Source organism: Gorilla gorilla, chromosome 5 (assembly GCF_029281585.2).
Source record: "Gorilla gorilla gorilla isolate KB3781 chromosome 5, NHGRI_mGorGor1-v2.1_pri, whole genome shotgun sequence".
Lineage (NCBI taxonomy): Eukaryota > Metazoa > Chordata > Mammalia > Primates > Hominidae > Gorilla > Gorilla gorilla.
In genome coordinates this window covers 107,188,640-107,204,202 of record NC_073229.2, presented here as the reverse complement: position 1 = coordinate 107,204,202, position 15,563 = coordinate 107,188,640, and the positions used below count along the sequence as shown (strand labels likewise).

Here is a 15,563-nt window from a genome sequence, read left to right as displayed (position 1 = left end):
TATATACTTTTTTGTTTCTGGCTGCATTCCTTCCATAATATTTTTCAGATTCATGTTCCACCTATGTGGCTGCATATATCAGTAGTCCATTCCTTTTTCTTGGTAAGTTTTCCATTGTATGAATATACCACAATACATTTATCTGTTCTCCTATTGCTGGATGTTTTTCTTGTTTCTGGAGTTTGCTTATTATGAATACAGCTGTCATAACACTGTTGTATAAATCTTTTTTTGGACTACATTTTCATTTCTTTTTAGGTAAGTACCTAAGAGTGAAATTTCTGGGTCATAGGATAGATGTGCATGTTACTTTGTGAGAAATTGCCAAACAGTTCTCCAAAGTGATTGTACCAGTTTGCACGTTCAACCAGAAAAAAAATAAGTTTCAACTGCTCTACATTTTGACTTACATTTAGTATTATCAGTCCTTTTAGTTTGAACCATTCTAGTGTGTGTAAAATAGTATCTTGTGGTTTTAATTTTCATTTTACCGATGACTAATAATGTTGAGTGCCTTTTCACTTGCTTTTTAGCAATTCATATATGTTCTTTTTAAAAGTATCTTCTAATTTTTTTTTGCCCATAATCAGATTATTTGTCTTGTTTAATTGAGAGTTCTTTATACAGTCTCAAAACGAGAGCTTTCTCATATAAATGCCTTGTGAATATATGACTATTCTTATCTGTGACTTAACTTTTCATTTTCTTTTCTTTTTTTTTTTTTTTTTTTTTTTTTTTGACAGCATCTTGCTCTACTGCCCAGGCTACAGTGCAGTGGTGTGATCATGGCTCACTGCAGCCTCAACCTCCTGGGCTCAAGCAATCCTCCCACCTCAGCCTCTGGAGTAGCTGGGATACAAGTGCATGCCACCATGCCCAGCTAATTTTTGTATTTTTTTGTAGAGATAGGGTTTCACCATATTGCCCATGCTGGTCTTGAACTCCTGGACTCAAGCGATCCACCCACTTTGGACTCCCAAAGTGCTGGGATTACAGGTATGAGCCACCATGCCCTGCCTCGTTTTTTTGATAGTGTCCTTTGATGAACAGAAATTTTAATTTTAATGAAGTCCACTCTATCGTTTTTTTATTCCTTAAGGGTTAGTTTTTTTGGTGTCTTAAATCTTTGCCTACCTTAAGGCTGTGAAGATGTTTTGGCAGGTTTATTTTCTAGGAGTTATATCGTTTTAGCTTTTACATTTTGATCTGTGATCATGTTGAATTCATTTTTGTGTTTGCAGTGAAGTAGGGATCAAAGTTCTTTTTTTGGTATAAGGATATTCATGTATTCTATCACCATCAGTTGAAAAGGCCATCATTTCTCCCATTAAAATAACTCAGTCTTCATGAGAAATCAGTTGACTATACTGTTTGCATAGTGTGTCCTTTCTACCTTTTTAACCTTTCTTATGTCTTTCTGTATAAAGCAAAAAACTGTAAAAATACTGTATTTCCCTAAAAATAGCATAAAACTGTATGCTAGTTTTAAAAATATATAGTTGGGTGATTTTAAATCTGTTCTGATGATCTGTGTGTTCTAATTAAAATGTTTAGTATATTTTATAGTTAATTTAAATATTGGTGTTCTTGTTCCTAACTGCTATGGTTTGGATGTGTTTTGTCCCTATGTTTTGTCACGTTGATCCCCAGTGTGGCAGTGTTGAGACATAGGGCCTAGTGGGAGGTGCGTGGTTCCTGAGGGCAGATTCTTCTTGAATAGATTAATGCCCTCCCATGGAGATGGTTGGGTGAGTTCTCTCTCAGGAATGGATTAATTCCTGCCATAGTGGGTTGTTAAAAAGAGTCTGGCTTCCAAAGTTTACATTCATAGATGTAAAGATCTATTTATATTAAGATATCTTAGCATTTTGGGATAAACTTTGGCCATTCATTTATTCAGTCCACAGATGTTTATTGTGTTCTTACTCTAGTGCCAAAAATTCAAATTCTAAGTGCTGAGAATACAGCCATGAACAGTAACAACAGCAAAGACAAAAACACCTGCCTTTGTTGAGCATAGGGTTTAATGGTGGCAGTAGAGAAGAGGCGGCAGAGAATATACAAAATAAATATATATTTGATAGAAGTGGAGAAAAAATTAAACAAAAAAGGAATGGGGAGAAAAAAGTTACAATCTTTTATTTCAAATGAGAAACTAACATTTGAGTATTAAACTGTAACTGGTGGGGTGTAGAACTGCCATACCTGGTGGGAGACAATTTCCCTTTGAGAGAAAGTGAGTATGAAAGGGTGCCTAGTTCAGAGAGATGTGGGTGAGTTGGGGGAACACATAGTAAAAGATCTTATGGCAGTGTGCTGGTACATGTTTAATAACCTACTCTCCATGAAAATAAACAAAAAGACAAACTAAGGTCTTGATTTGAAGCATTTGTTGATTTCTTTGGTGTGAATACTTTCACCACGTATGACCTTCAGCCTACCAACTGGGTGAGGTGAGTTGACCTGCTTTGCAGAACTCCTAGAATTTTAACAACAGGTTCTCCAAAGCTTGTAGTAGCAGGGCCTGCTATACCACTGTGCCTTATGGACCATCGAGAGGACTTTAGCTTGTAGTTAGAGTGAGAGATGAAGTCATTGGATAGTTTTAAGCAGTTGTGATACCTGACAGAATACAAGTCAATGGTGAAGAAAGCCTCAAGTATGAAATTATTGTATGAACTATGTCAATCAAACTTAGTCTTAAAGTAGGAATTCTCCTAAAGAACCATCATCCAACACTCACAATTGGGAAATGTGTTGCTACCATCTTACATCATTCATGTTTTGCCAGTTGTCTACATAATATCCCTAATAACAGAAGAATCCAGTTCAGAATAAGGCATTGCATTTCACTGTCATGCTTCCTCTGTCTGTTTCAATCTAGAAGAGTTCCTCATTTTCCATTGACTTTCATGGTCCTGACACTTTGCAAGATGATAGTACAATCATTTTGTAGAATATCCTTCCATTTGGATTTGTCTTATGTTTCTTCAAGACAAGATTCAGATTTTGCGTCTTTGGCAGGAATATAACAGAAGTGAGGCTTCCTGTCAGGTGGCACATGATTTTGCTTTGTTCCATCAAATTGGTTATGTTAACTTTGAGCACTTAAAGTAAGATAGTGTCTGCCATGCTTCTCTACCTTAAAGTTACTCTTTTTCTCTTCGTAATCAGTAATTGGAGAGGTATTCTGAGATTATGTAAATACCCTGTTCCTCATCAGAGTTTCATTTTATTCATTTGTGTATGTCAGTAAGGATGCATGATTCTTACTGTGGGTTACTCAGCGGGTTTTATTTTTTATTTTATTCAGTGGGCTACTTTTTTGTTCATATTATACCAGATGTGGCCAAGGAAGTCCTTTCTGGATGGTTTCTGCGTCTTTTTTGGTAGGTCCCTGTCATTCTTTGATTTCTTCATGTTCCAGCAACATGTTCCAGGCTTATTTCATTCTTTCCCTGTTACAGCCCTGGATGTAGTCATTTTACTAAGGAACTTTGTTTCTGGTTTGTTCATTTCGTTTTTTAAAGCAGAAAATGGCCTTTACAAACCAAGATCTGGGCACTAAGTGTACTCATCACTGTTGGATGTCGCTTCTCCCAGAACTAGGGTATGTGTGTATGACTTATATATGATGTCTATGTATGGTTGTGCCTACATACCTATGTACATACATGCATTTACAACTATCTATATTACTGTATCTATTTGTAAACATTGAAAACCATGACTTCACACAGGTATTTCTAATTCTGCCCCACCACCATAGGGTGTATTCTAGTTTCCTCGCTTTCTCTTTTTGTAACTCCATTCTCCCACAGTGAGAATCATGGCCCTCATTGTCCTAGTGGCATTTATTTATTTTGTCAGTCTCCCTCTATGTAATTAATAGTCTGCTGGCATCCTTTGCCACCTCCCCCTGCTCATTGTTGACACTCTCCTCACCTGCTTGGACCCTGTTATGGACTGAATGTTTGTGTCCCCTCAAAATGTACATGTTGAAGCCCTAACCCCCAAAGTGATGGTGTTAGGAGATGGGGCTTTGGGAGGTAGTTAGATTTAGATGAATTCTTGAGAGTGGGGCCCCCCTGATGAGATTAGTGTCCTTATATGAAGAGGAAGAGGCACGGAACTTCCTTACTCTGCCATGTCTGTTGTTTAAGCCACCCATCTATGGTATTTTGTTATAGCAGCTGAGCTAAGACAGGCTCTGAAACCCCATCCTGAGCTGGCCTCACCTCCTGTTCAGATTTCCTCCTCACCTGTCTTGGGATTTGACACCTCTGCTGAGTGGTCCTCCTGGTGGATGCCCTCCACAGCCTGCTTGGTTTCTCATATCCATGCTGGGCCACTGTGTCACCACCCTTGCAGTGATGCCTCCCTTGCTTGGCCCTATGGATGCCCTCCACAGCCTGCTTAGTTTCTCAAATCCGTGCTGGGCCACTGTGTCACCACCCTTGCAATGATGCTTCTCTTGCTTGGCCCTATAAAATGACTAAAGTTTTTGGGACTGGGAAGAAATGTGATAAACCAGAGATGGGGTGGCAATGGGGACTTAGGAACCCAGTGGTATCTCTTGCGGCACTTGGAAGTGTCAACTCTACACAGTCTAGTTTGAAAGTCATTGAGGTAGCAAATGGACATTGTGTTGTCTTTAGAGCAGTGGTCAGAGAACTGTGGCCCATTGGCCAAATCCTACCTGCAGCCTGTTTTGGTACAGCCTGTGAGCTAAGAGTTGGATTTTTCTTCTGTATCTTTTTTTCTTTTAGACAGGTTCTTGATCTGTCGCCCAGGCTGACATGCGTGATCATGGCTCACTGCAGCCTCCTGGGCTCAAGTGATCCTCCCCATCTCAGCCTCCTGAGTGGCTAGGACTACAGGTGCGTGCAACTATACCCAGCTCATTTTTTAATTTTTTTTTTTTGTAGAGCCAGAGCCTTGCTTTGTTGCCCAGGCTGGTCTCAAACTTCTTGGCTCAAACCATCCTCCCACCTCAGCCTCCCAAAGTGCTAGGATTAGAGGAGTGAGCCACCTCGACCTGCTGATTTTACATTTTTTAAGGGTTGTTTTTTAAAAAATAAAAAGTATAATATGTATTCTACTTTGAGACCATACATGGCTCATAAAGCCTAAAATATTTACTATCTGGTCTTTCACAGAAATAAAGTTGCTGACTCTTGTTTTAGAGGATCATTATTTCTTAAACACCATTTCTTGAAATTGAACTTTTGACTCGGGTTTGAAACTGTCATCCCTGCAAAAAACTCAGATGCTTAATATTCTGTGTTGCTAACTAAGTGCAGATCCATATGCTTTGAAAAGGAACTAGCCAGAAAGTAGCTGTAAGATTTTCTAAGGCAGATTTCTAAGGCCTAACCAAGATTCACACCTGAGCACATGGTCTACCCTCTGTACTCAGATGACACTCAAGCAAATGGCTTGCTGTCTGCACTTAGTTGACACCATGTGGATGACCTGCTGTCTGCACTTAAGAGGGAGCCATGGTACTTTGTACCTCTGTTGCATTGCTAAGCGTATTGCAGTTTCAGAGGAGGGTCATTTCCATAGATGCCTTTATCCCCTCTATACTTTTGATACCTGGGGGCTTTTGACAGGGACTGTGTTTTACTCTTTATTGCCTATACTGAGTAATTTGTGTTTGCTCTGAATTGGATTAGTAAGTCCTTTCACACCTGATATTCATACATCACTGTATCGTTTTCTTCATTAATTCTTTTTATTCTTAAAATTGACAAGTTTTTGTCTTGTATCATTGTTTCACTGAATCTTGGTCTCTTTATTAAAATCTTGTATATGAAATAACAGTACTTTGCTCTGATTTACTATAAAACATTATTTTAGTGCTCTTCTCAGAAGGAAGAACCAAAAATCTGTCCCAGGACTTGTATATTATGGTGATGGTGAAGGGCACTCTGATCAGATCTAAATCTAGTGTAGGTTGCTTTCCTTTATGATCTGCTTGCTGCTGTTTTTCTGGGGCAGTGACTTTAGAGCTCCTATTGAAGAGGAAGAAAGAGATCCTTGGCCATTTTTGTTTCTTTCATCATGTGGTTTTCATTGTGAGAAATAATTTGTTTGGGTTTTGTTTTTAATTACCAGAGAACCGAAAGAAGGAGGTATGCCCATGAATATTTCCATAATGCCATCTTCACTCCAGATGAAAACCCCTGAAGGCTGCACAGAAATCCAGCTTCCAGCAGAGGTCAGGCTTGTACCTTCCTCTTGCCGTGGGCTACAGTTTGTTGTTGGAGATGGACTGCACCTGCGACTGCAGGCGCAAGCAAAATTAGGCACAAGTGAGTAATATTAGCACTTCTGCTTCTGTATTTACCTTTTTGTTATAAACCAAAGGTGATTTTTCCTTTGATAAGTTGAACTTTTCCCAGGTGAAGGGGTTGAGAAGCTCTAGGGTCTTTGTCAGCTCTGCCAGTTATTGGCTGTATGCAATTGACCATGTTACTTAACCTTTCTGAGGCTTCTTCCCTCCCTCCCTTCCTTCTTTCTCTTCCACCTACAGCAAAATTGAGCAGAAAGTATAGAGATTTCCCATTTACCCACTGCCTTGTTTCTTTAATTGTAAAATTTTCTGGCTCACAGATGGGAAGATTAAATCAGATGGCAGTTGTATAAGACCTGATTGATTTTAAAGCATTACATGAAATTTATTCATTCAACAAATATTTTGGTTTGTGCTATGTGCTAGGCATCAGTCTAGGTGCTGGGGATACAGAAGTGAACAAGGTAGGGGAGGTGTCTGCTCTCATGGAGCTTATATTCTAATTGGTGGGAGCAGATAATGAGCAAACAATTTAAATATTAAGAAAAGTGTTATGATAATATAAAACAGAATAATGGGATAGGGAGTGACTAGGGTTGGCTGAAGGATGATCAGTGAAGGCCACTCTGAGGAGGTGATGTTTGACCTGAGTCCTGAATAAGGAAATCCTATCCATGTGGGGACTGTTCCAAATAGAGAAAACAGTACACAAAAGGTCCTACAGTTGAGTTTGATACTTAATTTGATTTTAACTTTTACTATGCCTGTTATATTTACAACATTTTGTAACTGGTATAATGATTCGGTAAGGCAGTAGAAAATTTGCTTTTTCTAAGACCTCAGGGTTATTTATTGAATAAAATTATTGGTTCATTACATCTATTACAATGTATGTAATATATGATTTGGGGGATTAAAATTATGTCAAAGGGGGAAATAGGCTGTAAAAGACTTATGTGATGTTTATTATCAGAGAAAGATTGTAATTCTTTCAGCTGCACACTGACACTTCGCTGCTGCCTCATCTGTAATAAACCTTTCATCTGAGCCATGTGGATCTTGGAGATGGGGTCAGGAGGAGTGTTTGGAAGAGCCATTTAGGAGATGTTGAGTATTCCCCTGAGTTTGTACTCTTGGCTTTTGTGAGGAAAGAGAAGATAGAGAGGGTTTCATTTCTTTTTTGCTGGAGAGCAATTTTTGCTCAAGTCCTGGGTTAGTGAATAACTAGTTTGAGTTGGGCAGGGTTAGTTTTAGGAACAAGGGGTAGGGAAAAGAGATGTCATGGCACTTAAATGTTGTAGGATAAATACTAGGAATGACTGTTGGAATAACCATAGCAAGAAGGTTAGGGTCACCGAGCTGGGAAGTAGACTCCCTGATTGCACCTAATAATGGGCAGAGAAAGTGTTGTTTCAGGGAAGAGGCCATGGGAGGCTGGATGTTGTGTTGTCATCACCTTCTCCTTCACAGCAGTTACCTCTTTCACAAGAGTAACCACAGCAGGAATTTTGTGTTGGATCCTGAGATTTGGGAATGGCAAGCATGAAAGCCACAGTGGAGTGTTTTCTGGGATTGTGATTTTAGAGATGGAGGAATAGAGACCACCAGGGACATAGTATTGGGTTTTTGCCCATCCATATTCTGTATTCTGTAACTGAATATACAAATATCAAAACTGGAATTATTTTTAAAAATTTAAATCTGCAAACATTGTTTAAACTATAGGACAAAATAAATTGACTGCTATGTGCTGATTTGCATATTGTTTGTGTTCACTGGTCTCCTATTTCTTTACACTTTTAATATATTTTGCTCAAATATCTGAAAAGGAAAACTATCAAAGGCCCGTTCCATAGTGCATGAAAGAGTATGCAAAACAGATTCCTCAGCACTTAATTGCCTGAGTGCTTTCCATATAATAGATGGTGTATAAATATTTGTGGAATGAATAAATATGAATAGATATGTACTGGTGTGAACTTGAATCAAACTGTTTTGTAGGAAGTGACTTGAAAGTTTTAGCCTTCAGTTTGTGTTTCAGGGTTTTTAAAAAGATGACTTTTCAATGCTAAGAACACCCTTTTAGGGACAACTATAGTAAACATCATACTGGTATACTGCTATTTTGAGTGTCAAACTGTGACCCTCGATGTGGAACTAGCTACAGTAGGATCTATTAGAGCACACGCATTAGATTGATCCCCCGCAGCAACGCTCTCCCAGGATTCCTCTATATCAGAAACTGAATTTTAAACCCAACCCAGTGCATCATGCTGGGTGGCCAGCAGAGGGTAGTGTTTCACTGAAAATTTGTGGGTCTGGAAAAAATATTTTGGATTCCTAGGTCTCCTTTTAATCTGCTCAAAGTTAAAGAATAATACTGTTTATTGTACCTTAGTGCTATAGGGATTTCTGGCCACCCCTTAAAAACTGTTAAGATTTTTAATTGCCAAGGCATAAACCTTCTAGCATCAGTTTTTTTAAATCTTAAAATACATACAGAAAAACACAAACCAAATCCACATTGCTTGATTCTGATGGATATGACCTCATTTCTTTAATGAGATTTTTACAGACATATTTTAGTTCATTCTTTTAAATGAAAGTTTCCTTATTTCATAAAAGAAATAATGGAAACTAAGGGAACATGCGGCCTTATGCTGCTCTTTCCCATAGTGTGAGAAATATACATTTTTCCCCACAGCTTTCAACGTTTTACCATAGCTTTCATTAGAAATTGATTTTTGATCTGGGAAAACTGGACTCTTTTTGGAGCCATTTCATTCCCAGGGAGGTGTCCAATAAACATTAGTTTGAGATCTTTGTTTGTTCATATGGTTATATGCTAGATTGGACATAAACCTTATTTAAATAAAATTAAACTCAAAGTTGGCTGGGCACGGTGGCTCACTAATCCCAGCACTTTGGGAGGCCGAGGCAAGGGGATTACGAGGTCAGGAATGCAAGACCAGACTGGCCAAGATGGTGAAACCCCGTCTCTACTAAAAATACAAAAATTAGCCGGGCATGGTGATGGGCACCTGTAATCCCAGCTACGCGGGAGGCTGAGGCAGAGAATTGCTTGAACCCAGGAGGCGGAGATTGCAGTGAGCCCAGGTTGCGCCACTGCACTCCAGCCTGGGTGACAGAGCAAGACTCCATCTCAAAAAAAAAAAAAAAAAAAATTAAACTCAAATTTAAGAGCTCTATTTGTTCACACTGATGAAACACTATTGTGAGACACAGCAGAGGGAAGCTGAGAATGTTGGAGATCTGTGTAGTTAGCTTGATGAGAAGGAAATAGTTCTTTTTCACTCATCCTTAATGTTGGTATTTTTAGAATGAGAGAACTAACAAATGCTACATGCGTAATCTAGGGCAGTACCTGTCTCTGGAACACTTAGCAAAATCTGTTGTTTTCAAAAACACTTCACAATATTTGCTTCTGCTTGAGTCATCAGATAGTATTAATTAAATGTGTACTTCTGGGTGGATCATAAACTGTTTATGGATGGTAATTTATCGTGGCTATTGAACTGTTTAAGTATGTTAATATATTTGTTTCAATCTCTAAGATTAGCTATTTCATTGACTTCCTTTAGAACTGATTTCAATGTTTAATCAAAGCTCGCAAGCCCAAGAATATTGCACGTTTTATTGCCAATCCTGCGGTGAAGTCATAATAAAAGACAGGTAAGGAATATATTTAACACTGATTAATTCTGTGCCTGGCAATGGTTATCTCTTTTTCTATCAGAATTTTTCAAGTAATTGCCAATGGAGTAGTATATGGCCTTAAAGTGAGAGCCAGCTTAATGTCACTTTGAACAAAATCAGCCACAAAACTTGCTAGCAATCGCAGAGTGATTAGCTCTTAGGGACATAAAGAGGAGCACTAGGATGCTGGCTTTGAGAGAGGAGAGCTTATCTTGGCCGAAAACCTGTGCTAATCACTGAAGCACCTCCCTCCTGAAAAGAAACATGGGACCTGTCGCGTTTCATCCAACACGATGCTGAGTGACATTTTCCACATTCAGTGATTTTTTCCACATAACAGGCTTTTGCACAAAACTTTTTATTTGAACTGTTTTTATCAGTGCCTTTCTAAAATCCATTTCCTATTTCTCCTGCTTATTAAAACAGAGCATACAGAGCACAAATTAACCTTTTCTCAATGATTAGGTTAATTTTGTCATTTATTCTTGCCGTGTGCTGTGATTGCCCTGTTGAGATGGGAAGGACTCTTTGTTGGTTTTTTCGTTGTTGTTGTTGTTTTTGGGTTTTTTACAGTCCCTAAGGCTTTTTAATTTCTTTTTCTTTTGTCCCTCATGTCAGCCTTCTTGTTTCTTGGGCACAAACCCTTACTCCTAAAATTTCAGCCACGAGTCATTCATCAGCTGGAGAGACAGATTAAATCCTAATTATTGTTAATACTATTTAAAGAATTTAGAGTTCTTTATTAGATGGGTTTCCTGAGCCATGTTCCTAAGACTTATAAGTGAACGGCTCCTTCCTATCTGAAACCTGCTTCTCTTCCAGTGTTCCTTATCTCAGTAATGCTGTACTTCTACCTGTGTCCTCAAGGTAGAAACCTGGTGTTGCCAGAAGTTCCTCCCTCTGGAGGCAGGAGAGTCCAAGCCTTCGGCTTCCCTGAGCCACACTGGAAGATGAAGAACTGTCTTGGGCTACACATAAAATACACTAACACTAACAATTGCTGATGAGTTTTTAAAAAATTGCCAAAAAAATCTCATGTCTTAAGAAAGTTTACGTATTTGTGTTGGGCCACATTCAAAGCCTTTGGGCCATATGGTCTAACGTGGGTCAGCTTGCTCTAAGGGGTTCCCCCCATAGTCAGTTGCCAAGTTCTTTTGCTGCTTTCTTCATAGCATGTCTTACATAAGTCCACTTTCCTCCATCCCAGTGCCTCTACCTTAGTTGAGGCTACTGTTTGTTCACCTAATTACACTTGTTGCCAACTCCTCATCCATTGAGCCTCCCTGTAGTTTTGTCCTCTCATCTGATCTATTTTAGCACAACTAAGTAATTGTTCTCAAATGCATCAGGCTCTGCTGGTCAAACCCCTCCATGGCCCCCCATTTCTCCAATATAAATTCCAGAAACATGCTACATTAGGACCTTTATGAGTTTACCTCTATTTATCTCTCCACCCTCACATTTCATATCTCTTTCCCCAACCTATTCCTCCTCCCCCAAAAAAACATGCCATTATTGACTGGCATTCTGTACACAGCTCTGGTGATCAATGTGCAGCCCCACAGCCTTTTCATGATATTTTTTCACCCTGGGGCCTTATGAAAGTGACTTCCTTTCCTGGAGGAATGCACCCCACACCCTGTCTCCCCCTCGTTGGCTCCTACCTGAACTTCAGAATTCAGCTGACGGGACAGGTACTGTTATGAGCCTTCTCTGAACCCTGGGTTGGTTTAGGTGTTCCTCTAAGGTTTATTTGCCTGTCTTCACAATTAAACTGTAGGCTCTTGGAGTGCAGATAATCTTCTTGTCCCCTGTATCCTTTATCCCTACTCTTTTGAGAGTGCAGTACAGGGTAGTCCCTTCTGAGTCTGTCTAGTAGTACAGACTCAGAAGCCAGAGCAACTAGGTTTGCACCTGCCATTTACTAGCAGTGTGACTCTGGGCAAGTTACTTAACCATTCTGTGCCTCAATTCTTTTATTGCAAAAATGTGGCTAACAGTAGGACCTAGCTCATATGGTTGCTAGGAGAATGGAGTGAATTTAAGTGTTTATGACAGTGCCTGGCACGTGGCAAGCATTCAGTATGTATTAGCTACTGCTATAATTACTGTTCTTATCATCATCATCATCATCCTCAGCATCAGGCACTGTCCCTCGTAAATAGTATGCTCTCAATCAATTTTTGCTGGGTTGAATTGAATAAACATTGACATGTTTGTTTTGGCCTTCTACCAGCCTCTCTTGCTTGCTTCCTGATTTCTGTCAGTGTCCCAGGTAGATGAGATGGCACAGAGTTACTCTGGCATAAGTGAGAGGTTACAAATGGAGGATCCTCAGAGTGACTGTCTTGAGTAAGAAATGAGGTGACTTTAAATTTGCAGAGGAGAGAACCTCATCTTTGCTTGAATTACCTAAGGGTTGAAGTTACTGCATGTACTCGGTGACAGGCCCACTTTATCCTGAAAGGTTCAGGGGATCTCAGTTTACATTGTAGTTGAACCAAGAGTGTTTTCCTTCTCTCAATCTATTTTAGGCATTGGTTGAATTCTCAGAAGTTTCTGAAACATGCATTCCTAGACAACAATAGGGATTCCTAGAAGTTACAGTTGGAACATGTTAAATCAGTGTAACAGTATTTCCGGGTTCTGCTTACAGTAAAGGATATGCTGGTTCATTATTGGCTGTTATTTGTGTTTCATTGGAACAGGATGATAATATGAAAAATCTTTTATCTGTTGCCCCCATTTTTTCTGTTCAGGAACTGTATCTTCTGTGTCAGTCCCTTTTACAGTCATGGAACTGAGAACTAAAAGGGCAGCACTCACTCTTCCTAACCCTGACCATCGGCAGGCCCTGGAGGCAGGAGCAGGAGAATGGAGAACTGGGTTTGAAATCCAGCTTCATGACTTAGTAGCTGGGAAGTTGTGTTTGTACTACCTCAGGTTCTTCTAATACAGCCTTCTAATAAGGCCTATTTTCCAAACTTGTCAAGAGAGTTAAAGGATGTAACATATGTAATAGTTAATGCTCGACAAGGTCTTTTAAGTTGGTTTTATAGACTTTCTACCCCCTTTTCCAAATTGTTCTTATTAGCAAACTAGCAAATTATCTAGTTTAGTGTTTCAAACCTTTTTGTTTCAAGACTGTGATTCACATACTCTGCATGTGCCAAGGAAATGAATTCCCTTTCTCTTTTTCTCTCTGAGAAACAGTGGACTTGACTTAGCCTTTGCCTCATTTAAGCAAGGCTTACCCAAAAACCTTTTTATGTCACACCTGTGTGCCTGGCATATGCATGCCTCTTCAGTAATGCAGAGAAATCCTTAGTAAATGACTGAAGGCTTTGCTTACCTGTAACTCTTAGGTAGCATGCCCTGTGACTGAGTTGTATGGAAAAAGATGCTTCCTTAAGGAACTGCACATGGATTTCATGTTGACTGTTAATGTCAAACCCAGTGTTCTTCTTATTTCTCCTGCAGTTATCTGTTTTATGTGAGTGGTAAGGACAACTTTATGCTCATTAAATAGAAAACAAGACCAAAGGTTTTCAAAAGAGCATGTATGTGCCCAAAATCAACTAATTGTAAACATATTTCCCAGGAAGGTACCTTGGAATATGTTGATTTATCTGTATTGGGAGCACCTCTGTAGGAGCAGGGGAACAGAGTTAAGATCTGCTTACTGGCTAGTCTTATTATCTGGGAACATGTTACATTAATTTCCTGGGGTCCAGTTTCCTCATCTGCAAAATGAGGACGTCGGATTAGATAAACCTGTTAGAGTGCTATGAAACATGAAAATTACCTGATCAATGAACCTCATTTGTATTTGGGGTTTCATGTACTTTGTGATTCATGATTATTTGATAGTCTGGGACTAATGCTTATTCTTTTTTTTTTTTTTAAATAAAAAAGGTTCTTGTCAAATTAATTATAGAAATAAGATATAGAGGACAGTTTAAACAGTAAGACTCATTAATGGCTTTTAATACTAGCACCAGGACACATGATATCTGCTAATTATAGCAATGTTTTTTCTTAATTTAAGGTCACATGTTCTTAGCTATTTGTTTTGGTTATTTGAAACCAAATAATGCTTCATTTCTTTATAATAAAATTCTCCAATTTACATTTTACCAGATTAGTAGTTTTTCTGTAAAATTTGTGTGAATGTATGTAATTTTTTATTATGCTCTTGTTAAGATTAATGGGCCCTAATATCCAGCAATAATAATAAAATTTATTTTGTTGTGAATAGTTTCAGAAACAGCCAAATAGTCCTTGTGTTTGGAATTTACGTGTTTTAGAAATAAATTCATCTCATATGTGAATGAAATCAGTTGGCCAAACTTTCAAACTCAAGCCTTTTGATTTTCAGATGATTTGAAACAGAGTGGCTCTCCGGAGGTCTCTGGATGGTTGGCCCTGTTCTCCCTGCACTGGCAAGGTAGTGCTAGGTGTCAGCCTAGATCTCATGAGGGCGTTGAGACCCTAGAGGGAAACCAGCAAGATGGGATCTTTGGAAACATGAGATGTCAGGATATCCAACCACTTGATTGATCCACTTGGCAGACCAGCTACAATTGTAACCTGAAAATAACTACTCCCAAGAATACAGTCACGTTTCTGCAAAGAGGTTAAAAAAGAGTACAGTCACCAACTGCACTATTGGTAACACTGTACAAACTTTTGGAATAAAATTATACTTTTATGGCTCAAATCATACTATGTATGTAATAATATTAAAGTGCTAAAGCTAGTTTTATAGGATTTGTGGCCTGCCAGTCAGAGAATGTCACCTGAATTTATCTAATTCCAGCAGCCATATTTTGAGCTTTAGATAGTTGATGTTATTAATATTCTTAATGTCCACTTGATTATAATCCAGTCTGTAGAAGCTGTTATTACCATTGTTATTATCACTGATTAATGGTTCATTTTGAAGCTAAGGGGCATAATTTTATTTTCTTATGTATGTTCCTTTATTTTCACATTCTTCATTTTTCTTTACCTCTATTAAAGTTAAGGGGCATACATTTTCTTGTGTATATGTTTAAGTATTAAACATCAATATCATTTGGATATTTTAAGTTTTCTAAAAGTTTATGCTCATGGTACATTAAAAATAACTAGGAAATTTTAATTTATTGTGAATTTGTGTTGCTGTTCATTATAGAATCTTAGGCTGAGAGAAAATTCAGGAAATCGTTTCACTGTGTTTTTGAGCTCCACCAGGTTTCTACCTAAAAACTAACCTTGAAAAAAATGGTATCTACTTTATTTTGAAAGTTCTCTTGGGAAGTAGATCATATCAAAGTATATTTTTCAGGGTTTTAGATAAATATGCTTTCAGTAAAGCAATGATTAAAATCTTTTGTTCTTAAATGTTTTATGTTTTCTTCAAAACATCAAAAAAAATTTTTCTGCTTTAAAAACTCTTTTATCTTTGCAATGACTTGCAGATTAGGCACTTTCTTGCTCATGCTGTCTTATGTAGATGGTTCTAGGATATATTATGGCTTTTATTCACATGATATGTGGTCACATT

At 38.4% G+C, this 15,563-nt stretch overlaps 1 protein-coding gene across 5 annotated transcripts in view; it reads left to right on the top strand.

The window, feature by feature from the left end:
* UBE3D (ubiquitin protein ligase E3D) overlaps window positions 1–15,563 on the top strand; it is a 174,893-nt gene that overhangs the window by 1,712 nt on the left and 157,618 nt on the right. For 3 of the 5 annotated variants that reach the window (XM_004044335.5, XM_055391463.2, XM_055391459.2), the window contains exons 2-3: window positions 6,121–6,317; window positions 9,901–9,991. In XM_004044335.5, coding sequence (XP_004044383.1) covers window positions 6,121–6,317; window positions 9,901–9,991 — 288 coding nt within the window. Of the gene's footprint in view, window positions 1–48; window positions 103–4,768; window positions 4,881–6,120; window positions 6,318–9,900; window positions 9,992–15,563 lie in introns of those variants that run through there. The other 2 variants (XM_055391460.2, XM_055391461.2) reach the window with 2 other exon arrangements.